At 46.3% G+C, this 26,146-nt stretch overlaps 1 protein-coding gene across 3 annotated transcripts in view; it reads left to right on the top strand.

The window, feature by feature from the left end:
- Positions 1-26,146, top strand: part of SLC39A11 (solute carrier family 39 member 11) — a 470,492-nt gene that overhangs the window by 52,015 nt on the left and 392,331 nt on the right. Inside the window, exons 1-3 of one of the 3 annotated variants that reach the window (XM_004447471.4) lie at positions 305-419; positions 3,813-3,931; positions 8,025-8,063. In XM_004447471.4, coding sequence (XP_004447528.1) covers positions 3,824-3,931; positions 8,025-8,063 — 147 coding nt within the window. In that variant the 5' untranslated portion in view covers positions 305-419; positions 3,813-3,823. Of the gene's footprint in view, positions 1-304; positions 420-3,812; positions 3,932-8,024; positions 8,064-26,146 lie in introns of those variants that run through there. The other 2 variants (XM_004447472.4, XM_058284643.2) reach the window with 2 other exon arrangements.

Raw genomic sequence — 26,146 nt, 5'->3', positions numbered from 1 at the left:
ATGATGCTGATGCTGGGGGATCCCAAATACATTCTGCTCTGTTGCTCAGTCAGGGCACTGGACAAAAGAGCAGGGACATAAATAATCTCAGGACTTTTACAAAGCATGCTTTCCCTCTGTGTCCCGGGCTTCCCATAAAGCTGCAAAGGTGCTCTGAGGCAGAACGTGCTTGCTGGGCCTCAGGGCTCTCAGTTCCGCCCGCCCGATCTGTTCCTTCCCGAGTCTGCAGAAGACTGTGAACCAGAAAGTTTATTCTTCAGGCGGGATTTGCCTGTCGCAGCAGGGCGGGGAGGGGCCTAGTGGCTGGAGAGACACGTGTGCCGGGAGGGAAGCAGGAAGTGACTGCAGGAGTGGAGCCGCGGAGCAGCACAGCAGCAGGGGCTGATGGAAGTGGAGTGGGGGCTTGAGAGGGCACCGTAGTGAGTCGGCTTTTCTCTCCTTCAGCACCTTTGCTTGGGCTGGAGGCCCGGGTCTGGGACCGTCAGAACTGGAGTGGGGTAGGGGGTTACTCGCAGCGAGACGTGGGGGTTGGAGGAGAAGCTGGGAGGCTTTGGCAGGTGTGCAGAGGAGAGAAAAGGGTGAGCCGGAGGGTGCTGACTTGCCTTTCCGCAGTGGTTTGCCAAGGTCTTCATTCATTGCTTTGCGATGGGTGTGTGTGGTCCCAGGCTCCCTGGAGCAGAGGCGGGTCCCGTTCCAGCTGCCCAGAGTCCCCTCCCACGCCTTCTGTGTATTAGTGGGATCTCTCACACTTGGCTGGGGGTTCTTATCAAGACCTGACCCAGACTTAGATTCAGCCTGTCCGGGTGGGGCCTGGTTTTGTGCATTTCCACCCATTTCCCAGGTGAGCTGATTTACGGACGAGACTTTGAGTAGGGAGGTTTTAGAGAACTCATCTGCAGTCAAATCCATCCAAACTCAAATTTTTGCTGGATTCCCCTTGTGGGAACGTGCTTGTGCAATATCATTAAGGCCAGGACAGTCCACTTCTGCTTCTGCAACTTCACAACACTTTGAAGCTGACTTTTGGAAGCAGAGCAACAGGTTTAAAAAGGGGAGGGAAGGAAACTAAAAAGGAAATCCTTTATCAGCTGGCAATGGCTCATGTGCTGCTGTAGTAGAAGGCCTTCCTGTAGCACATCTTCACAGTTGGAGGGGGCAGGGAAGGCGTCTCTCCTGCAAATTAATCAAGGTTTATGGGATTCACATCCAGCCCGTGAGAAGTCTGAGCCTCATAGCACAGATGGCTTTGGATGCGTTGTGACGGAGGTTCCTTGCTCCCAGTGTATTATTAGTCTACTTAATGGAGCAGCCTTGCCAATCCCACATAGGGCAGGAGAGCTCGTTTTCTAAGCTCTTTGTAGCTGCTGCTCTTTGAAAGTTGTGTTTTAGGTCTGGGCTCCGCCCATTTTAATTTGCATAAGAATCACCAGTGGAATTTGGAAAATGGAGATTCTGATTCAATCTGGGATGGGGCCTGAGATTCTGCATTTCTAACCAGCTCTCATGGGAAGCCAGTACTGCTGGTTCTGAGACCACCCATTGGTTAGTGAGAATTTAAAACAGTAAATGGAAGAAACTTCCCCTAGGGAGCACTAGGCTTGAATTGCCATTGATAGAGGCAGCACCTGGTGGGATCCGCAGGGGTAGCAGCTTTGGACTTCCTTCTGTGCCCACTTTGCTTATTTCCCAGGTGCGCAGGGGGTACTGGGAGCAGGCTTAGAAGAATGTTTTCCTACCCCACGAACCAACAGGAACACCCAGGAGCTCCCTTCTCTTTTCCAGCCCACAAAACCCACTTTGACTTTGGCCTGTTGGCAAATGTAAATAGTTTGCTCTTTTCTGTAGCTGTTAAAAAAGCACATTCAGTCCTGAAAACAAAAGAAGAGTTGTTTTTGTTGTTTGTTCTGACCTGTCTCGGGTAATAAGTCCCAGGAAGGTGAGAGCTGCTTGCTGTCCTTGTATAGTGCTTTATAAACGCTCTTTGAAATCTTAACTCCACGCAGCTAGAATAGACAATTGAGGTAATGATCTAGATGTCTTGGTTTAAAAACAAACCACTCTTTTTAGGGTGACTTAACAAGGTGGTGTATGTAAAAGGGTGTGTTTAGGAAAAAAAATTTTTTTACTTTAATTGTTGTAATCACCATCCTGAGTTCTAGTTAGACTATGGCATCAGCCCGAATCTACGGATGCCGTTTCTCTCTGAGGTTTCCTGGTGCTGTGGCTGAGCCTGAGCTCCCCTGGGCTCCCTTGGGCCCACTCCCAGCCTTCCTCGGCTTGATTCCTAGCCGTGCTGCTGAGCCCCTTGGCCTAAGGGGTCCCTCCACCCTCTGCCAGGGTTTGCGTCCAAGGTCAATAGAGAGAGGCCGCGTCTTCAGCTCTGGACCTGGAGGCCCAGGGCAGCATGCTGGCTGCTTACAGAGCCTGGGGCCTGGCAGGCCTGAGCCCGGTGGGGTCGTGTCCAGCCCTGTGGGTGCTGGGAGTCCTGTGGGGAGCTGAATGAGGCCTTTGAGAAGGTCCTGAGCCCTGATGTTTGTGTAGGAGAACACAGGGCTTTTCAACAAACGGGTTTTTCGGCCTTGTAACTTTCCACAGCGAAAGGCCCGGCTCCCTGTCATCTCTGAGCTAGACTTCTCAGCAGGTGTAAGTCGAGAGGAGGCCCTTGGAGCAGAAACGAGAGGAATGGTGCTTCCTTTTTCTTGGTGGGCAGTGGTGCAACTTCAGCTTCAGCAGCCGCGAGCTGAGCTGACCGGGGTGGGGGGATGCTGTTAATAGGTTTGTTTCCTTGTCATTGCTGAGTGTCCTCTCAAGGTAAGCTGACCCTTTCAATTGCACAAGTATTTTTTGGGGTGCCACCCAATCCTCTTTTACTGGGCTGCCAAATGTGAAAAAGCATAGTCCCTGTTCTTAAGCAATAACGATATGAAAGAGGAAGGCGGCACATCCCCACAAAGGAAGCATCCAAGAAACTCTAGAACAGGGGCTGAGGAGGGAGGAGGACAGCTTTCTCCAGAGGACTCCAGTGGGCTACAGAGGAGCTGTGGGTCCTGAGAGCTGGAGGTTTGCGTGGAAGGAGATGGTAGGAACAGAGACTTGGAGGCAGGACCATTTGGGGCCTGTTGAAGGAGCCACGAGTAATTCAGCTGAGCTGGAGTATGGTGTCCACACGGGGCGAAGTGGGGAAGCAGACTTGAAGAGCTGGTAGGGGGACTGAAGGCCAGTCAGTGGCCTTTACCCTTGGCAGGGATGGGCTGCCACCACAGCAAGCTACTGAAGGTTTGGTCAGGAATTAGGTGGAAGAGCTTCAAGAGCGAACCTTAGCTAATCACCTAGTATTCTATATCCTGCATATGGAAGAGACAAAGAGAGCAGATGGTGCCTGGGAAGGTGGACGAGGCAGAATGTGCCAGAAGGCCTCAGTCCGACTCTCCTGTTGTCCTTTTCTTTATGCTGAGTGATCTCCATCTTGGAGCTTCTTCTCTTTGGCTCTATTTTCAGAGTTGTCACCTCTTTCAGGGGCTTCTCCAGCATATCCCCAGGTGTCCCCAACCTCTCCTTTCTGAATGAGATGGTTTCTAACCCCTGGGGGTCCAGGATGAAGAAGACAGATGCCTGCATGCTAGGTCTTTGAGGAAACGGTGGGTGGGTGGGGCAGAAAGATACCGACTCTGGGGCATTGGTGCTGTCTCGTAGGCTCCACTGAACCAGACAGAGGCCAGCTTAGGCAGAAGGTGCTAGAAGAGGTTAGAGCATGTACATGTCCCTGCAGTGGTCCACTCATGGCTGATCCTCTCTTGCTCCTCTGAACACAGCTGTATCCAGCATGCTCCACGGCCACAGCTCTGTATTCCAGGCCTTGCTGGGGACCGCCTTCACCTGGGGTATGACTGCGGCAGGGGCGGCCCTCGTGTTCGTGTTCTCTAGTGGACAGGTGAGTTGACTTGCTTCGGTTCTGGGAGTTCATGGGGACTCTCTTAGCAAGTCCTGAAATCATTCCGCTTTGTAAAGCAGGTCTGCAGCCTCTTTAGTGACACTGGCCACATTCCCAGGTGGTTTTGTAGCTTTCTCATTTTCTACCCTTCTCCCTCCCCAGGCAGGGAGAGCAGGTGTCTGCTTGCTGCTGACATGCTCCGTGCTTTGTCTGCTTCTCCCCTCCTGGCATAGGTGGCCTGCTCTGGAAACCTAACTCCAAGGGAAGGGAAGTGAGAAGGCCGGTTAGTCAGCCTCCTTTAGCCCGCTGCCTGGTTTCTGTCTTTCATCTGATTTCTTTCAGGCCTGGAGCAAGTGGTCATGTGCATGACTGAAGAAGAACCTTAGGTTTTGGATGTGACTTGTCCTCTCCTTGAGTTAGTGGGGATGATTGAAAAGACCTTGAGGGGAAAGAAGCGGAGCCGCTGTCTTTCTTTTTTACCCCCACCCCCAGGGCTTCTCATTTTCCCCTATAGGGATGATACACAGACATATCCCCCGTCAATTATCACTCTACAGACCATGCCCCCGCTCACCCCATCCTCACACCCCCACGTACTCCCCAGCACCCCCCCATACCTCCATATCCCCCACATCCTACACACCCCACGCACCTGCTCCCTACATCTCCACTACATCCCCGCAGCCCCATACCATGACACGGCCCTTCTGGACACACCCCCACATGTGCTCCAAGCAGCCCCATGCCCCACCTACACCATCTTCCATACCTCCCCCCCTCTCCCCCCTCCTCCCCCAGTCCCTCTCTCTTCTCATGCTCCCCCCACAGCCCACGTACAACCTACCCCCACACCTTGTGCCTGAATTTCCATTCTTTCTCCAACCTTTGACTCCCTCTAGGCCTATAGGACTAGAACAGCCAATTGGTATCTCAATGGATACAAAATCCCTGCATTGTTCAGCATTGCAACCATAGAAATTGTAAGAGTGGTAAATGAGTAAGTGATTTCAGATTTATGTAAACTCACTGCGAGGCAGCTCTGGAAACTCAAACATGGCTAGGAAGTTGGCAAGCCAGGTGCTCTGTGTTACCGGTAGAGCAGGTATTGATGTTAGGGACGGTATCTTCACCTCCCTCACTGCATCAACCCTTCCCCCCTTTGTGGGAGGTGCTAAGAACACACACCCCGAAATCACAGGTTACTGTTGACAGGTAGCGAAACCTTTCAAAACCCAGTCCCGGAAGGAGAGACATGCCCAGGGGGCAGAAGAGAGGGCGTCTTCACCTCACCCTTCTCCTCCACGGTCAGTCGCTTCAGGTTAGCTGGGCATCGTCCTTATGTCATATCCTGGGCAAAGCTGTCCCTGGTTTCATCCTCGCAGGCTTCTTTTGCATTGAGAAGGAAAAATCTTGAGTTGCGATAGCTAGGATTGAGCTGGCCGTTGGGCTCTGAATTCCATGCATCATTCTGGCCAGTGCCACAGGGCACTTCAGAAGGGACAAGTTATCATGCCCATGCCACCCTCTCCTTCAGAGCCGCAGAGTCCCTACTTTGTCTCCTACTAGTGTTACCACCCAGGTCGGGGAGAGGAGTTGCTTAGACCTTTGTCCCTCTGATGGCACGTAGGGAGTCCCTAAGATGCCCCGCATGGTCAGTGATTCACCAGGACTCATGGGACTCAGCATGCAGTTGTAGTCATACCTACGGATCGTTGCCACAAAGGACACATGGTAGGCTTGGCCAGGGGAAACACCGCAGTGCAAGTCTGATGAAATCCAGTGCCATCTCCTGGGTGATGTTTCTGCCCAGGGAAGCCCCATTAAATACTCAACACCCAAGGTTTTTACGGGAAGCCGGTCACGCAGGTCCCTCCGCCGAGCAGCTACCACAATTCCACATGTTGTGAAGGAAAGCAGGTGTTCAGGATGACCTCTTGCTTGTACAGATGGTCTGGGCAGCTTGAGCTACTCTTACCAGTTAAGGAACAATGGGCGCACTCCAAAAGCCATGTTCCCCGAAGCCAGCCAAGGCCAGCCTTGTAAGCGGGGCCTCTAAGGATAGCAGCCTCAGGTCTGCTGTGTGAATTCTTTTCTGCGTAGAAGGCGTGTGTGGTGGAGTGGAAAGGGCTATGGCATTGGGAGACAGAGGCAGCCATAGCAGTGAGCCCACAGAGGTGTACTCTGCCCTCCACACGGCTGAAGTCAGGATGGTAGGCACTCAGCAGTCTGCCCTCAGCTGCTGGTGGGAACATTGTTTTACCTCCATTCAAAATTTGCTCTCCTGATTTAAAAAATCATATTTTACTTGTGGGAAACTTGTAAACTATGAAAAAGCTTAAAGAAATAATAAAGTTCCTAAATTCCACATCCCAGAAAGGAAAACTATTACCAATGCTTCTGCAAATTGGTTCTGTTGTAGTTTTTTGACTATCTACATGTATATACTTATCTACTTTCTTCACAAAATTGGTGTCCAATTGTATGTAATGGTGTTTAACCAGTTTTTCTTACTCACTGTCATAAACATCCCTTCATATCCCTAAATAATTTTTGAGGACATTACTTAAATGGTTACATTCAATTTTAAGGATGTACCATAAATTATTTAACCATTCCCCAACTGTTGGACAATTAGGTTATTCATTTTTCTTCTTCCCTTTTACAAAAAAACATTATGGTGAACATTAATCTTTGAGCACATATTTGATTAATTCCTTGAGATAAATGTCCTAAAGTGGAATAACAAGGTTATTAGCTTTTTTTTTTTTTTTTAAAATGAAACAAGTATAATTTTTCCCCTTTCAGGATCTAGATGAATGCTCAGAGTGTTTGGCCCAGAATTCTTCATCATATCTGTCTCATTTAATGAAATTAGTAGGTTAGACCAACCTCATTTATGTCATGGCATGTCTAGAGATGTACGCCATTTGTATGGCTCACTGCGGCCAAAACTTTCCATCCATCCGCAGCCACTCAGAGCTGGGAAGGGCTGCTTGTCCTAGGGGTGACTGACTTTCTACCTACTTTGGGAATCTCCAGGATTGGGGAGAGCAACACCTTGGCAGCCCTGTAGGATGTTCACATGGCTATAGATTGTATCCTTAACTAGGACACCTCTTTTAAAAAAAGCTATTGAAATACAAAATACATATAGAAAAGTGCACACATTATAAATGAACAGCTCAATAAATGTTCACAAATGCCCAATAACTAGTACGCAGGTCAGGAAACAGAACCCCTTTCGGGCTCCTTTCCAATCGCTCCCCTCAATCCCCAACCTCCACTCCATGGAAGATCTTGCTCCTAATCTCTAACAGCGGAGATTACTTTCCTTTGTTTTTGTCCTCCCTGTAACTGGAGTATGTTCCCTTCTGTGTCTGGCTTATTTTATTCATCTTGATGTGCGTGAGATTTGCTCATGTAAATTGTGTCTAAATTGTGTGAGTGTTCTCATTGCCATATGGTTCTACTATATGAAGATACCCTGATGGATGTATTCATCCCACTGGCTTTAGACATTTAGGCGCTTTCTAGTTTCGGGCTTTCACAAATAGTGCTGCTATGAACATTCTAGGATAGATGCTTGGTGACTCCAAAAGTCTGCATTTCTGCTAGGTATTTACTCAGGAGTGGCGTTAGTGGGCCTGAAAGTATGCACGTGCTCACCTCTAGGTGAGGCTGCCCAGTAGTTTTCCAAAGTGGTTGTGTGGGTCTGACAGTGCATGTGAGGGTTTTGGTTGCTCCACAGGTTCGCCAGCACTAAAGAGATTCCGTCTTTTAGGCCAGCTCCTTGTGAAAGATTTATAGCTGTAATTCATAGGGAGAACCTTGAGAGTGCTAGCGCAGGGATTGACGCAAGCCAAGTGCCACCCGAAAGAACACATGTAACTGGCTATGGGATGGAGGGAAGGTTTTTCATCCCCAGGTTTTGGCCTGTTCCATAATCTCGGCCCTTTTTATAAAGACTTGGGTTTAGGGTTCTGGACAGATTCACTGACTTAGGAGTGGGCCAGCCTTTACTTGTGTGACTCTCTCGGGCCTTAGAGCCTCCTCTTGTCCCTTAGAAACTGAAACATCTCATTTTCATTTTCAGAGGCGGATCTTAGATGGAAGTCTTGGCTTTGCAGCAGGGGTAAGTGGCATGTGGGAAGAGAAATGTAAATGGGGTCACATAAATTCGGTTATTTCTCTGCCAGGGACATCTCTGGTCTCTGTTCCCCTGTGAACTAGATGCATTTGTGTGCTCTCTGTGTGCTGACAGCTCCCTGGTATTGCAGACTGCTTTCCACCTTACTGAATGCCCCTTCCTCTTTGTATTAGTCAGCCAAAGGGGTGCTGATGCAAAAGACCAGGTATTTATTTGGGGTAGGAGCTTACAGATACCAGGCCATTAAGCATAAGTTGCTTCCCTCACCAAAGTCTATTTTCACGTGCTGCTGAAGTCTGCGAGGGTTCAGGCTTCCTGGGTTCCTCTGGGCTCAGCTCCTCTGTTTTTTCCACAAGGTCAGCCGTAGACTATGAGGCAAACGGCTCTGTCTCTCTCCCTGGGGCTCCAGCTTAAGACTTCAGCATCAAACTCCAACATCAAAACTCCAACATTAGAAGTCTGCAACTCTGCCCTTTGCCATGCCTTTTATCTGTGAGTCCCCACCCACCAAAGGGTGGGAACTCAATGCCCTACTGGCACAAGAGGTTTATCTGATTACTTAATCAAGTAAACCTCTGAATCCAATATAATCTAATATGCCTAGAGGAAAGGTGGCAAACATAATCCAATATTTCTTTTTGGAATTCATTGATAATATCAAACTGCTACACTCTTTTAGATGGTGAAGGAGGCTTGCTTGGCAACTATCTCAATGCTTGTAATATGAGTTAATATTTAGGGAGGACCTGGCACAAGGCCCAATATAAGTTTGCACCAACTAAATATTCTCTTTCTCTCTCCCCTTTTGCCTGAAAAGACATTTTATTATAGAAATTTTCAAACTTATGAAAGCAGAGAGACTTGTACACATCACTCAGCTTCAATCATATCGACATTTTGCTGATCTTATTTCATCTATCTTTCCCCCATCTTTTTGGGAATTTGGAATAGTTTTTTAACAGCAGAGCCTAGATATCAAGTAATTTCACCTGTAAATTCAAGATCTCTAAATAATAACTTTTCTTCTTTTCCTTTCCTTTCCTTTTTAAAAAAATTTTTTTTCAGGAGGTACTGGGGATCGAACCTGGTACCTTGTACATGTGAAGCAGGTGTTCAACCACTGAGCTACACCTGCTCCCCATAACTTTTTCAAAAAACATAATTACCATGCCATTGTCAGACCTACCAAAATTAACAATAATTCTTTTTTTTTATCTTTTAATTTTTTTAATTCATTTTGTAAAAATATTACATTCAAAAAATATAAGGTCCCATTCAACCCCACCACTGCCCCCCCAGCAACACTCTCTCCCATCATCATGACATATCCATTGCATTTGGTAAGTATATCTCTGGGCATCGCTGCATCTCATGGTCAATGGTCCACATCATAGCCCATACTCTCCCACGTTCCATCCAGTGGGCCCTGGGAGGATCTACAGTGTCCGATAATTGTCCCTGAAGCACCACCCAGGACAACTCCAAGTCTCAAAAACACCTCCACATCTCATCTCTTCCTCCCATTCTCCGCACCCATCAGCCACCATGGCCACATTTTCTCTGTGGACATTGAATTGGTTGTGTCCATTGCACATCTATGTCAAGAGGAGGCTTAGATTCCACATGGATACTGGATGCAATCCTCCTGCTTTCAGTTGTAGGCACTCTAAGCTCCATGGTGTGGTGGTTGACCTTCTTCAACTCCATGTTAGCTGAGTGGGGTAAGTCCAATAAATCAGAGTGTAGGAGTTGAAGTCTGTTGAGGCTCAGGGCCTGGCTATCATATTGTCAGTCCAGAGATTCAAATCCCCTAGATATATCTTAAACCTCAGCACCAACTACAAACAATAATTCTTTAATCAACCTCTAGTCCATCCATATTTAAATTTCCTCCGTTGTCTCAAATAGTCTTCTGGAACTGGTTTGTTAGCATCAGGGTGTAAACAAGGTTTTCACATTGAATTTCATTGGTAGGTCTTATAAGTCTCTTTTATTCCCTAACAGTCCTGATTTTTTTTTTTTCATGCCAGTAATTCATTGGAAAAGCTGGGTCCTTTGCTGAAAGTTCCACACTGTGCTTTATCCGATTGCCTCATTGAGGTGCTGTAAAACTTGTTCCTCAGTTCCCTGTATTTCCTGTAAACTGGGAGTTAAACCTATGGACTTGATTAATTCAGATTCAGTTTTTCAGGTACATGAATGGAGAAAGTGAGGACTCTAATTCTGGGCACAAATCCTTTGTCCTGTCCTTTGACAGGGGACCTAATCAAATGGTCAGTAGAGAAATCCTCAAAAATAATTTTCCTTGATGGGCCATTCTGGAGTTTGTGGGACATGCAACTTGGAAAGAGTTCAAAGAACAGAATGACAATATTATAACAAAACATTTTTTTATCTCCTTTTTGAGCAAGCATGTTTTCTCTTTGCTTATGTGGGGGAAAAAAAAAAGAAAGAAAATTGGTGTTCAATCCTGTCTTATTCTAGCAATGACTACTTAGTGTTTATCCACAGATATATGAATGAATTGGGGGGGAAAAAGCAAGGCAAGAAGCCCCATCCATTAAAATAGGCATTGCCAAGGATATTTTAGTTTTTGATATTTAATAATTACAAAACTCCATATTATATTTTCATTGTTATGAATCTGTTCTCTATCACTAATGATTGTAATGATAAATCAATCTAGGAAGTTGTCATTCAAGCATTTTGAGCTCTAGGCTTGCAGAAAATTTTTAAAAATTATATTGAAGTGTAAATAGATATCTTTATTGAAAGACATATGATAAAGAAATCAATAATAGACTTTCTGGCATAAAATACAAATTGCTTTAGGATAAAGTTCCGTGAAGAAATGTAATTGAAATACAAGTTAAAGAGTAAAAGGAATGAGGTAATATTTTTTTATTGTAGGGAAGAACTTGCTTGTACATTTTTTGGTATTTGGAATATAGCTCAAGAATAGAAAAGTACACAAAACATGAATGTACAGCTTAGTTTTTATATATTTTTAAGTAGATATTTGGATCCTACTAGGTACATTTAAATGACTGCTGTAATAATTTTATTTAAACAGATCAATATTTATATGCCAGAATTTATATCTTTTAAGCCATTGAAACTCAAGATGAAAACATTTTAAATGTCATCTTAAAAATGAGTGAAGTGATGCCTAGTTTTCCAGATTTCTTATAGGGGTTACACTGGTATAAAAGTTTGAAGAACTCTGTTCTATGCCATTCTACTTCTTCTGATTGAACCTGAATTTACATGGTCCCAGGCGTTTGGGTGTCCGGTTCAAGTTGAGTCTTTTAGATTTATCTAGCAAAACCCAAGAAAAACAAAACATAGAAAAACAAAAAGAAACAAGCACACGGACAAACCAACAAACCCAGGTAGAGTATAAAGTCTTCAGGACATGTAAGAATGAATTTTGGAGTTTTAAAGCATGTAAATTTAAGATGTAATTACCTTTAAAAAATGTCATCAGAACCCATGTATTGTCATGTTCATTTAACTATGAGGATCTACGTAGTTTTACTTCTGGTTTTTAAAATATTATAGTTGGTAAAAATAATAGATAATAGATAATAATAGAAATAGATACTAGATAATAGATAACAATAGAAAAGTTATCTATGAAATTATCAGAAAATAAGTCATTTACCTTCCTAAAATTGAGCTTGAATATGAGCAAGTTACACGAAGCAACTTCTGGCAGGTCTCCAGATACAAAGAGAAGGGTAAGACGCTGACACGGAAGGTGGTTGGGAATTTAATGGCAATAATAACTTGAAGCGGATTCTCATAAACACGTTCCCAAACTAGGGAAAGGCAATATAGCCCAGGTGGTGCAAGGTATAATAATTGCTCGCATGCCTTAGAAGAATTTATATTTAATATAGCAACCAATCAGTTAGGACAATGATTCTCAACTAGGGGAGATTTTGCCCCCAGGGGACATTCCATAATGACTGGAGATGTTTTCCGTTGTCACAACTGGAGGAGGTGTGCTGCTGGCACCTGGTGGGTACAGACAAGGGATGCTCCACAATGCCCTACAGTGCACGGGACAGCCCTTCTCCAAAGTTACCCAGCCCAGGAACTGGTGGGAGCGCTGTGGTTGAGAAACCTTGGGCTACAGCATTTTGATGTATCATCTCTAGATTGGAGTGGAGCCGGCTGTGACAGGCAGAAATCCCAGTCCTTAGAGTTCTATAGCTGAACCTCACACATATTTGATAAGTACTTCTCAGAGCAGTCTTTCAGTTTTAAAAAATAAAATAGAAGGGGTTTATCTTTATTTTATTTCATTGAGCTGCATGATAAGGTATAAAAAGGAGTTTAAAAAAATACTTTGTGCTTTTTCAGGTTTTTAACCTTTACTGTGTCCTGTTGCCACATCGCAAAAGAATTTAGATTGTTAAAAATAATTTTTTGGGCTGGGGAGTAGATGTGGCTCAAGCAGATGAGCCCCCGCCTCCCACATGAGAGGTGCGGGGTTTGGTTCCCAGTGTCTCCTGAAAAAACAAACAACAAGCAAAACAAACAAAACAACTCAAGGAAGCTGATGTGGCTCAGTGGTTAAGCACCTTGAGGCACCTGACCCCCCCCCCCCGCCCCCTCCTCCCCCCGTACCTCAAGAGAAAAAAAAAAAAATCGATCAGATTTCACCTTTATAATTATTGCATATTTTGTAAATTAACATTTCCATAATTTTAGGGACTTGGACTTCTATGATTTTTGCAATTTCACTGTGACTGATTTTGTAAAAGCAACCCAGAGAAATGTCACTTGTCACGTTTCCCTCTGTGAACGGCTTATTTGCATAATTGTAAACCTTGTTTGATATTTTCTATGTGATATGGAAACGAAATCCAGGAGACCTCTTCAGTTAAGGGTTTTGAGAGAGTGGAATAGATCAACAATAAAACATTAGTGAGCACTTAAAAAAAGTGTGTAAGGAAAGAGTACAGACTAATAAGTATACATTTGTCCTTGTCATCTAATTGAGTCTTCTCGTGTCTGTAGGGAAGTATTTTGGATTCGATATTTGCCATTTAGGGTTGAGTAAGTCCCAGGGACTCGGATGACTGTGGCTGCAAGTTTCCAGAAGACTGGAACCCATGTCCACGAAGCGAGTGGTGGGCCAAAGAACACACTTCCTTTGTGACAGGGTTGTCACTCAGCTGGTGGCCCGGGGGAGCGTTGCAGGCTTCTTACTCTTGCGTTTCATGGGGTCTCTGGCCAAGCCCCTGATGTAGAAGATGGAGGATGAAAGCTGGGGAAAGGCTGGTGAGCTTCACCGCTAACCTAAGGGGCACTGATTCGTGGGCCAGTGCCAACCTACAGGTGCTCAGCGCAGACCGGCCCCTCCTGTCTGCAATGCCATGTGGACGTTGGTGGCATGAAGACGTTTGCTGATGACACAAGGTTGGGAGGTTCTGTCAAACAAGAATGTCTGAGCAGAGCTCCAAAATTCTCTCAGTACACTGGTGGGATGGAGCGAGACCTACCAAGAAGGAATTTATTAGAGATATATGTGAAATCTTGAACATGAGTCAAAACAAGCAAACAATGCCCCCAACTTCTTCCTCCCCCTAAAAAAGGGAATAAAAAGTTTCATAATAACCTAGGATAACAACAGGGGGGAGGGGGAAAAGATTTAGACTTCTTTTCTTTTTTTTTTTTAGTTCTCTAGCTCAATATGAATCACAGCGTATGTCCCCCCTCCACCCAAAGCTCCTTTGATGTTGGGCTGCATTAATAGAAGCAGAGTGTTGTGGCCTTTGGAGGGGATGTGCCTTTCCTATGCGGGCACACTGCAGTTGCTTGCTGAGCAGCTCTCCTAGAAGATCGCTCACGACAGTGACCTTGCTGTGTCTGCCTAGCGGCTCCTGTGGGCTGACACTGCCTCCCTCCCTCCTTCCCATTCAACACTACTCCTTGCACAGTAGTACCCGGCACTTGTTAGATATTTAGGCAACCCTGCTTTGCAAGAAAGTTCCATGCAGTTGGAGGGCCCTATGTAAACATCTCACACAACAGGGTTGTGAGTTCTATTATGTGAGTTTGGGATACTGTGAGGGAAGAAAAGGGCGTGAATTCCGTTTACCTTTTCTAAGCACTTATTGAAGACACTTCGGGGCTCTCTTAGAAAGCAAGGCTTTAGGTCACCAGGCATGATGGTGCTCTTACCTGCCCTGGCAGTTTCCCTTGCAGTGACTCGAGGCAGGGCCAAAATCCATTGGCCTGCCCTAAATCTGGGGAGTGCTCAGGCTCCTGGAACACCCCTCCTTGCCTCAGCAGTGCGAGATGGAGCCAGGCACTCTCCTGGCATTGCTCTCTTGAGGTGCTTTCCGTTTGTTCTCACTTCTTGCCCATTCCCTGTAGGGACTCTGCAAAATCTGTCTCAGGAGCTGTCTTGGGTTTCATATGCAATTGTTCAGGGGAAAGTGTTAGTACCTAGCTGAATGATAAGCAATGTCAGTACCCAGCTGTGTGGATTTTCATCTACCAATTACAGGTGGGAGGGAAACTTGCTGCACTTGTAACTAGTACCTAGCTTTTTGGGAAAGCAATTCAGCAGTATCGGGCAATGTTTAAGGTAAACGTAGTCCACAGTTCAGGGATACTGTTCTTAGAGAAACTGTCAGCCATGCATAGAAGCATTGTTTGTAATGGCTAAGAAGCAAAAACAGCCCAAATATCTATTAGCTGGGCAGTGGATAAATTATGATAAAATCATGCAATGGGATACTGTACAGCAGTGTAATGTTGAGCAAAATGGAGGTTGCAGACTGACACCATATGATACATTCAAATTATGTTTAAAAAGGTGGAAAACTAATTTTTAAAATGTATCGTGGTAAATATAGATAACATAAAATTTGCCGTTTTGGCCCTTTTAAATGTAAAAATTCAGTGACACTAATTACATTCACAGTGTTCTGCAGCCATCCCCACTATCTATTTCTAAAATCTTTTCATCACCCCAACAACTCTATGAAGTATATACCAGGTACTATTATTTATGCCCCCAATTTACAGATAAGGAAATTCAGGCAAAGAAAGTATAAATAACTTGTTCAGAACCACATTGTGAGCAGAGGCAGGATTTGAACCCACAGCCAGATCATGGAGCTCCCACTCTTGAACCACAGTGCCACCAGGCTAATGTCTGGTTTAACTGCCTCTTTATTTACAGACAAGAAACAAATCCAGGGAGAGTAAATGACTAATCCAGAATTGACCATTGCTGGGTAGGGGCAGAGCAATTGCTGGGTAGGGCCAAATCCAGAGGAGAAGTCAGGGGCTGCCAGGATCCACTGCGTGGCCTTGGGCAAGCTCCTCAATCCTCGGCCTTGGTTGGCTCTGCTGAGAACCGAGGTCACTGGATGGGGTGGCTCACCAAGGCTTCGTGGTTCTACATGTTTTAAGGGATGAGTTACAGTGATGGTGAGCGTATACCTTTTTATTGTTAAAAGGCAACTGAAGTGTTTGTTAGGTTTTGGTTCACCTACTCAGACTGTGATTCAGTGGTGATCTTAAACATGTAATTGGATTTTTTAAAAAAAGGTTTTGATTACTGAGTCAATCTTTTTTTTAAAAAAAGATTTATTTATTTACCCTCTGCCCCCGTTGTCTGCTCCCTGTGTCCATTCACTGTGTGCTCTTCTGTGTCCTCTCCCATTCTTGTCAGTGGCCCGGGAATCTGTGTTTCTTTTTGTTGCGTCATCTTGCTGCGTCAGCTCTCCGTGTGTGCGGCACCATTCCTGGGCAGGCTGCACTGTCTTTCGTGCTGGGCGGCTCTCCTTATGGGGCGCACTCCTTGACTGTGGGTCTCCCCTACACAGGAAACACCCCTGCGGGGCACAGCACTCCTTGTGCACATCAGCACTGTGCATGGGCCAGCTGTACACGGGTCAAGGAGGAGGCCCAGGGTTTGAACTGCGGACCTCCCATGTGGTAGGTGAACAACCTATCCATTGAGCCAAGTCCACTTTCCTCAAACCTTTTAAAAAATTTCTCTCCCCTTCCCCCTGCCCACCCCTCATTGTCTGCTCTCGGTGTCCATTGGCTGTGTGTCTTCTGTGTCCGCTTGCATTCTTGTCAGTGACACTGGGAATCTCTTTTTGTTGCATCTCTTTTTGTTGCATCAGCTCTCTGTGTGTGTGGCACCTCTCCTGGGTAGGGTGCACTTTTTTTCACGCAGGGTGGCTCTCCTTGCAGGATGCACTCCTTGTGCATGGGGCTCCCCTACACAGGGGACACCCCTGCGTGGCACGGCACTCCTTGGATGTGTCAGCACAGCGCATGGGCCAACTCACCACATGGGTCAGGAGGCCCTGGGTTTGAACCCTGAACCTCCCACATAGGAGAAGGACACTCTATCAGTTGAGCCAAATCTGCTTCCCTGGATCTTTTTTCATCTGAGAGGGAAGCAGTCATTGTTCCAAAAGACATGTAGATGAATTTGAAGGGGCTGAATCCTTGAGGGTCACCATTTAAATTTTCTTTGCTCTGGTACAGGTATGTCCCTTCAGGGAGGCTTGAACCAACCAAGAATCTCTAAATCAATGCATATTCTCTCTTCAGGAAGAAGCACTTGTAAGGAATAAACGTAACTGTGAAACTGTGGAAGGGAAGGTCAGCCTACTAATCAGGGCTCTTACTTCTAGGCATGAACAGGCAATTTAATATCTATTATTTGATCCCATAGGGAGCTGGCTTCTTTTGAAAGACATGATTTTCTTAAGGGTATTTTATCCGTGTCTGCAGCAAGTGGTGAATAATATTTTCTCCAAATAACGTGTTCACTGCTGGAAGTTAATGATACCCTCTAATGATGGTCTCTGAGTCTGGAGGGATCGTGGTGGCCAGCTGTTCCCCATTTCCATGGAGGAAAGGATGGCAAGACATGGACCTAAATTGGAGCATGGAAGTTCAGGGGGGAGATTTCAGCCAGGGCTATTGGAAAGGAAGAATAAATATTAGAGAGGGAAGAGCTAGGGTCAGGGAGCAGCTACTGAACTGGCTCTTCAGAAATCCCAGGTTTTGTACTATCGGCTCTAAAGATCTTGATTGGGAAGTAAAAATTGCTATTCCCTTTTTTCCTTCTTACTGCCCAAGAGATAGGGAAACCTGATGTCCTCATGGGGATTTTACATGGGATCAGAATGTAAGGTCTTTAGACCGTATTGAATTGAGCTGGGCCATAGCCAAAGTCCCATGAGACAGTGTGGAAAGATTGAAGCTAATGGGCTTTGCTGAGGCTCCACCAAAGATTATGGCTCTTTGTTTTTCTCAACCATGACTTTCCTCTTTTTGAAGCTGAGACACAGTAAGGACTCTGAGATGACCACTCAGGGATATTGAGAGCTGGAACTTTCTTGGATCTCGAGCTGATCCTGGCCCAGCTTTGCCTGAGCCAGGCTGGATCACCCCAAAAACCTTGGGGGAAATTGGCTAATGCAGAGCACCTCTCTTGGCTTTGTTAGGATTTGGGGGCCAGGGGAACCCCAGGACCTCCTAGATTCTACTCTCTGTAAATTTTCCGGTTCTGTATTGGGATGTTGTGACTGTGGAGGTGATGTTTGTCAGGTTTGGAACCACAGTTGTCCTTTAAGTGGGTGCTTAGTGAAGAAGTGTGGAAGGTGTACCAGGGTTGGCTCAGTAGGACTCTGAGCTCCTGCTCCAGGGACCTCATTTGATACATGGCTCAGTGTGTGAAGAGGGTGTGGCGATGGGTCGCCATGATTATGCATAGCCCAATTCCAGGGGCTTTGGTTCAGCGTTCAAGGAACATTGGCCACTCTTGTCTCCATTTCTTCCTGCATGGCAGTGCTGCAAACCACTGACACTCTTAAAATGAAGGGGTTGGGACCCTTCAGGTTTGTGTGATGAGGTCTTTTGAGTTTCCAATAGAAAAACTTCTGTATCTCAGCCAAGGTAAACCTATTGTAGATGGGACCTTTTGATGAGATCACTTCAGTAGGGCATGACCCAGGGTGGGTCTTAATCCTTTTACTGGAGTCCTTTATAAGCAGAAGAATAAAGCCTCAGACACAGAAAAAAAGTGTCAGAGACAGTGAAACCCTGAGAGGCTGAGAGAGAGGTCCCAGAGGCCAGAGGCTGGAATCAGTGGAGCACAGAGGCATGGAAAGAGGTCCCTGAGAGGCTGAAAGAGAGGAGGCCCAGAGGAGAGGGGAGAGATGAGCTGTGCCATTTGACTCAGTGCTTGAGTGCTGGCTTCCCACTTATGAGGTCCCAGGTTCATTCTCCGGTTCCAGTACCAAAAAAAGAAAAAAAAAACCAAGCCAGCCCATTTTCTGGTATATTGCTCCCAGCAGCTGTTAGCAAACCGAAACAGAGGGTAACCCAGTCTAGCATGCCTGGCCCCTGAATAGTGGCTCTTGTGGGTTTGAGGGCACTGTGATGACAGCTCTGTCCCCTGTACCCTGTGTGGTTTTCCCTACGCAACATGTACCCGCGAGCTGTGGACCTTCCTTCCCAGTGCATTCTGCCTCCAGAGTCCACTCTGGGAAGAAAGCCAAGCCTTGCTGCAAGAGGAGGGGGATGCTGAAGTGAGGGGGCAAGAAAGGAGAAAGGGAAGAAAAGAACCTCAGGAAGGAGACAGATGCTAATTAGTAGTAGTCTTGTATTTTATTCCTTTTGATCTCATGCTTCAGATTTCCCAAGTCATTAGAAACAGTGTGGGGGAGAAAATGATATATGTTATGTTACCCTTTCTTTGCAGTGATGGAAAGTAACAGCGTCTGTCTTGATGGACCAGCCCACGTGCATTTTCTTGCCCTGCGGAGGATCTGCGGTAGTGCAGCCCTGAGGCCGGCCTTGGCCTTCTAGTGGCCGCTCCCTTCCCATACTCTCTCCTCTCCCTCCCACCGTCATCCCCGGTTGTAGGAACAGCCAACGCCTCTATCTCCACTCTGATGGCCTGGAAGGCCTGCCTCCCTCTCTGACTTTCTGCCTCTCCTTGTGGGCCTGAGCCTACTCTACGGAAAGGGGCAGAGCATTCTCCTGGAAAATACCTGTCGCTCTTTGTTTGGGGCATTCTCTCCTGTTCCCCTAAAGGAGAAGGGGGGAGTGTATAGAAGAGATGAGCAGGACATTTAAAAGGGCCTAGAGATTCAGTGTAAATAGTCCAGTGTGAATGCTTCAAAGTCACCGTAACTCTTCTACACTTTTCTGTAGGAACAGGTAGATGTTTAATAGGTTATGATTATGATTTAGTGCAGAGGTGGGTAAACTACACTGGTGGCCCAAATCTGGCCTACTGCCTGTTTCTGTAAATAAAGTTTTACTATAACACAGCCACACCCATTTGTTTATGGCTTGTCTGCTTTTGCACTATGATGGCAGTGTTGAGTTGTTGCTGCAGAGACTGTGTGGCCTGCAAAGCCTAAAGGATGTGCTAGCTGGCTATTTACAGAGAAGGTTTGCTGTCCCCTGATGTTGTGAGTTTCTGGCAGGATCCTCTGAGGTCCTAGTGGCAGTGCAGGTGGCTTGAGCGAGATGGTGGTGATGGACCATCAGCTCATAGCTTCGTCTGGGCTAGAGGTCTCAGGACGCTGCCTCAGATGTCTGGGGTGCTCTTGAAACAATGCCTTTCTGGGGGATGCTGGCTTCATGGTGGACCTTCCCAAAAGTGGTCTTGCTCTACTCATGATATTGGTGGTACTGCTGCTTCTTTGCTGGGGTGGACCTTTGAAGAATCTTCAGGGGATGGCTTTGCAGTGAGGCACAATGAATTATGTGGACCTTTATGCTGAGTTCTTTTTGTCAGTTAAGGCGCATGCGTGCAATCTGATTGTGAAATAAACTTAGGTTTCCCAGCTCAAAGAAAACTCAAATTTACAACTGTCATTAGCATCCGTGGTGTAACAGAGTGAACTAACTTGACCTGATGTCCTTGGCAGTCCAGCTGCAAGGAGCTCTCTGGCTTTGGGGAAGCTTCCTTCCTTTAAATGGAGTGGTTGTCTACTCTGGCTGCACATTAGAATCACCTAGAAAGTTTATTAAAAAAACAGAAACAAAGACCAAACAAACGAAAAAACCCCAATGTCCTGGATATGCCCTAGGCCAATAACATCAGAATCTCTCGGAGTGGGAAGGGGCATCAGTAGTTTTATAGAACAGCCCCCTCCCCCAGGTGGTCCCATGTCTGAGACCCGCTGTTCTGATGGGGACAGAGGTTTAATGCAGGATGAGCTGATATTCTGAAAAAAATGGACTCCCTTTGAAGCTTGCATGGAACTGTGGGGGCTAAGAACCCAACAGAGCCAATGCTTAGAGCTGAGGTCATGGTTAGAGGAACCCAGGACATGGTGGGTGGGGACTGGGGACTTCGACAGGTAAGCTGCTGCCTGTGGTCTCCATCGGCAAGACGGATGGCAGTCCACCAGGTACTTGGCAGATAACCAACATAGGTTAGTCTTTATGGCAGCCTGGGGGGGGCTGTTGGTGTACTCTCAGGTTCATCTTGCAGTTGGTCAGGTGATATTGGACAAGCTGCCAGCTGGGATCTTGAGCCCTTCTACCAGGTTCCCTGCAAAAGAAATTTGGGAGACACAATTTTCACAGCTTGGAAAACTTGAGCTTGTATTTATTTATTTTATTTATTTCTCTCCCTCCCCCCCTCCCCCCCAGTTGTCTGCTCTCTGTGTCCATTCGCTGTGTGTTCTTCTGTGTCCGCTTCTATCCTTATCAGCAGCACCGGGAATCTGTGTTTCTTTTTGTTGCGTCATCTTGTTGTGTCAGCTCCCCGTTTGTGTGGCAACATTCCTGGGCAGGCTGCGCTTTCTTTTGCGCTGGGCAGCTCTCCTTATGGGACGCACTCCTTGCACGTGGGGCTCCCCTATGCCGGGGACACCTCTGAGTGGCACGGCACTCCTTGTGCCCATCAGCACTGTGCGTGGGCCAGCTCTACACAGGTCAAGGAGGCCCGGGGTTTGAACCGCGAACCTCCCATGTGGTAGGCAGATGCCCTATCCATTGGGCCAAGTCTGCTTCCCTGAACTTGTGTTTAATTCATCATTTAGTTGCACAGTCCTTCCTGGGTAGCATACTGTGTCTGAAAAATCTCAGGATGGGTAGGGACTTCTGGGAGTCAGCTCAAGCCTCCCTCTGCCATCAGACAGGGTAATGCTTCCCTGAATTCAGCCAGAGGGTGGGAGTAAAGCTTGTTGTCAAAGACTATTATGAACCAAGACTTCATACTTTTTTTTTTGTAACCCGATTAGGTATTTAGAAATGTTATCTAATCTAAATGCTTCTGCTGCAATTCAAATAATAGAGGGTAGCTGACATAATTTTTCATACACAACTTAGTACAAATCACATTAGAAAGCATTTATTGAGTGTCAGTTCTTTGCAAAGTTACCCTGAGTGCAAGGGATTGAAGTTAATATTTGGTTAATCTTTGTCCTTTGTCTTTGCTCAGCACCAAATCTTTACATGTTATTAATATGAATGCTTTGTGGAGACGCTACTCTTGGATTGTATGTTCTTGCTTTTGGGCAGTGACTTGCTCTCAAGAATGGAGCAGAGTCTGTCCTCAAATCATTGTCAAGGGGCCATGTAATCTCAGAGGTGTCCTATACATGTGTTCTGTTTATAGGCTAACCATTTATTTTCTTCTTTGGAGAGAGGTTGCCCAGAATATGGGGATAGAGAGAACTATCTTTGGGCTAATCTCTCAGCCACTTACTGAGCACTTATTAAGTGCAGGGCATTGTGTGAATGTGCAGAGAAGCAGGATAGAATCCTTCCCTGCAAAGGGCTTATGGTCTGCTGAGAGAGAGAAGCCATGTTCATTTGCAATCATGAAGCTGTTCAGTACATGGTTGTGAGAAGGTAACAAACGAAGGGAGCCCTGGGACAGACAGGTTACTTCTAGTTGGGGAACTAGAGAGTACTTCTTCAGAGGTGTGGCTCATCTTAGAAGGATAGGTAGAGTTTTGACAGGTGGGGATGGGAGGAAGTAGGAGAAAGAAGTGAATTGCAGGCAGAGGAAACAGGAAGGTAGAAGTATAAGAGGAAAATATGGGCCATCAAGTTACTTCTGATGAGGCCTTAGAAATGGTGAAGGTTTCATTGGTACTGGAAGGAAGCCAATCTTTAAAGAGGCAGAGAACTTGGCAAAATTGACTCCTGATGTTAGATGGAAGGTAGAATTTGAAATTGATGAGCTTGGACATTTAGCTGAAGAGATTTCCAAACTAAATTTGGAAAATGCGGCCTGGCTTCACCTTTCAGCTTATGGCAAAATGCAAGAGGAAAGGGATAAGCTGAGAACTGAACTCCTAGACACAAAGAAACCAGAAATTGATGGTTTGGTAAATTCCAGGCTTCTGGAAAATAAGTCCCCAGAGAATAGGGTCCCATGTGAGGACTTAACTGAACTTGGAACCAGGCAGCCATTTCCTTTCAAGTCAGGATGGGAAATGCAGTAATCCAGAAAGGATTTGTGGAAAGTCTTACTCTCTGACAGCTTGGACCCCTGTGAACTGCATGCTAAACCAACAAGCTTTTTTGTGAGATCTGTATGAATGAAACCACAGCCAGACTGGACTAAAGGGAAAGAAAAGGGAGAGATTGAAGGAAAAATGACTTCAAGGGCAAAACTGTAGAAGCTGAGGTCTGGACTTAACGTAAGATATCTTGGGTCAAGAAAGGGCTCCCACCCATGTATGCAGAAAGGGTGAGTTTGTCCCAGCATGGAGAATTCTGCCACCCCATGCTCCTAGGGGGTGGGGGCACACTCCCTGGGGGTTGAGAAGAGTTAAGTCACCACCCCACTATTCTGAGGGGGTTGAGCCTGTGCCCCAGAGATTGGGGAGAGTGTGGCCACCACCCCAGTGTTCCTGGAGGGTGAGGCCTAGAGCTTGGCCACCACCCAGATGCTTGTTGAGGGTAGAGCTAGAAAATGGTCACTGGGCAAGCCCTTGGAAGGTGGGACTCCTCCCTTCTCCAAGCCCCAAGGAGAAGAAACCTTCTTTCTGGAGATGACTCTCAGACTTTGAAATCTAATGGAATATGCCCTGCAGGTTTTCAAAACTGGAACCTGTGGCCTCTGTTTTCTTTCCAATTTTTTCCTATGATAATGGAAATATTTATCCTACTTCTGTCCTTCCTTTGTATTTCGGAAACAGATAACTTGTTTTGTAAGTTTCACAAGTCTAAAGGGGGTATTTTGCCTCAAGACAGACTGTATGCCTATAAATGATTTTTTTTTTGTATTTACATTTTTAAAAAAATTTGTTTTATTTTATTTATTTCTCTCCCCTTCTTCCCCCGCCCCAACCTCAGTTGTCTGTTCTTTGTGTCCATTTTTGCTGTGTGTTGTTCTTTTTGTCTACTTCTGTTGTTGTCAGCAGCACGGGAGGGAATCTGTGTCTCTTTTTGTTGCATCATCTTATTGTGTCAGCTCTCCATGTGGGCAGCGCCATTCTTGGGCAGGCTGTACTTTCTTTCGCGCTGGGCGGCTCTCCTTACGGGGTGCATTCCTTGCGCGTGGGGCTCCCCTACGCGGGGGACACCGATAAGATGTTTTACTTAGCATTGCTACTGAAATGATACCAGGCTTTTGAAATATTGTGATGGAATGAATGTGTGTTACGTATGCAAAGAACATGTATTTTGGGGATTCAGAGGATGGAATATCCTAGTAAGAGTCTTTTGTGGACCCCAGAAAATTATGTTCTTAAGCTAACCCATTCCTGTGCATGCAAGCCTATTGTACGTGGGACCTTTGGTAAGATTCAGTTAAGGGACCTTTTGATTAGATCACTTTAATTATGGGCCTTTTATTAGATTGCGGGACCCAGAGTGGATCCTAATCCTTTACTGGAGTCCTGTATCAACAGAGGAGAGGGCTGAGAAAGAGAGCTGCCATTTCCCCCTGCCATGTAAGAGAAGTCTCCAGGATTGCCTGCAGGCACAGAAAGACAGAGAAACCCTGAGAGGCTAAGAGAGAGGCCAGAGGCTGGAATCAGCAGAGCAGCTAAAGCTGAAGCAATGAGAAGAAGGAAAAGACAAAGTATATGCCTGATCATCCACAGCTCAGCTCAAGGAGACCATGCTCCTGAAGAAGGCAGAGACCAGCTATCATGTTGCCTTGCCATGTGGCAGGAGTCCAGGATCACCAGCAACTGACCTTTGGTGAGACAGAGCATCTCTGATGATGCCTTTGTTTGGACATGTAAGATGCCTTACATTGGAAATGTAAGATTTTACTGTAATAAATTCCCATTATAAAAGCCAACCCATTTCTGGTATTTTACATGGGCAACCCTTAGCAAGATAAATACATGGGAACTGTGTTTCTGGGGCCAGTGCACCAGAATTAACCACCTGGGGCTGTTGATGAATTTGGCCACACTTTCTGGCTTATGGGCTGAGGGGAACGCTAAGAGAAATGGGGAGGGAAGCTGTCTTAGGCTCATGTCAGAGCCTTCCTCATTTGAGTGGGTTTGTACTTTGATCTTGGGGTGTGTTTGGATGGTCTCCATGACAACCAGACACCCACTGCTAGATGAACTGATAGTAATGTTTTCTGCTGCCTCTGCTTTTGGTGATCTGTATCCATCAGGATTAGGTTTGACAGGGAGTAACTGAGACATGAAAAATAGTGGCTTCAGCAAGAAAAACCTCTCTCATGTAGAAGAAATCCAGAGACCATGGCTGGGAAGGTGGTAGTAGGGATCTAGACTTCTTTCCTGCTCACTGTTTTGTCCTAGAGGGCATCCCTTGCCTTTTGGCCCAAGGTAGCTACTACAGCCCATGCCATCACATCTGCCTTCCAGGCAATGAAATGGCCAAAGGGTGGGAGATTTTCTGGACGTCCTGCATGACAGCTCTACTCACATTTCATTGGCCAGAATTTTTTCACCTGACTACATCTTGCTATAAGGAAGGCTAGGATACCTGGTCTTCCAGGTGTGCTGCAATGTACTCAGCTAAACATTGGGGACCTATTATTGGAAGAGAGGAGAGAAGGGAAACTATAGTATGAGCTGTATTATTTCTTTCTTTAACCAGTTTCTTTTAAAATGGAGCAGTGATACATGAACTTTGTAAGAAAATCTAATGTACAAAGGGTATACTATAAAAAATAAGTCACTGAGTCTCTTTATATCACCCAGGGCTTTTTGGGTTTGAATGAGAGCAAAAACTAACTTAACCTGCCTAAGGAAGAAAGGAAATTTATTGGTCTATGCAATTAATATATCCAGGAGTAGAACTGGCCTCAGGCACTGCTATGCTCTGGGGATCAAAGCACGCCATCAGGATGTGTGCTTTTACCCCTGGCCCCTGGCTCCGCTTTCCCTTGCAGGGGCTCTCCTTTCCAGGTAGCCTGTCCACGCCCTGGCCGGCTCTGGTCCAGAGGGAGGTGTCTCTTTCTTCTGCTGCTCAAACAGTCTTGGGATTGAGTCACTTTGTGCTCATTCCTGAACTCTAATCTTTGTTGCCAGGGGGATATAGTGTGTTGATTGTCCAGGCCTGGGCCCTGTGTTCTGTCTCTCCCTCCCCCTCACTGGAGTCAAAAGCAAAGACTAATCATGGCAAGAGGGGTGGTTGCTCCAAAGCAAGATTTGAGGTGCCATTGCCAAAGCAGGTGTAATGGGTGCTGGGAAGCCAGCACACGGTAAACACCCCCCTGCCCACGTTTATGTCAGTTAGAAGCTGCCCCAAAACTTAGTGGCTTAAAACAACCATTTGCTATTTCTCGTGAGTCTGGGTTGGCTGGGCTCAGCTGGGTGTTTCTTCCGCTGGCCCTGGCGTCAGTCACGAGGCTGCTGTCGTCTGCCAGCTGGACCAGGTTGGAGGCTGCAGGGTGGCCTTACTCAGAGGTCGGGGCCTTGTGCTGCCTGTTGGCTGGGCTGCTCTTCCCACCTCCTTGCTAAGGGTTCAGTACTCTAGGCCGGGCTTCCTTTCATGGCAGTGGAAGTGTTCCAAGAAGCCGAAGGTGGAAACTGCCAGGCCCCTTGAGGCCTAGACTCTGGAACTTTGACAGTGTCACTTCTGCTTCCATGTTTTACTGTCAGAGT

The sequence above is a fragment of the Dasypus novemcinctus genome, chromosome 21, assembly GCF_030445035.2.
Source record: "Dasypus novemcinctus isolate mDasNov1 chromosome 21, mDasNov1.1.hap2, whole genome shotgun sequence".
Taxonomy (NCBI): Eukaryota; Metazoa; Chordata; class Mammalia; order Cingulata; family Dasypodidae; genus Dasypus; species Dasypus novemcinctus.
Note: the sequence above shows the minus strand (reverse complement) of the source record. Positions and strands in the feature narration are given on the sequence as shown.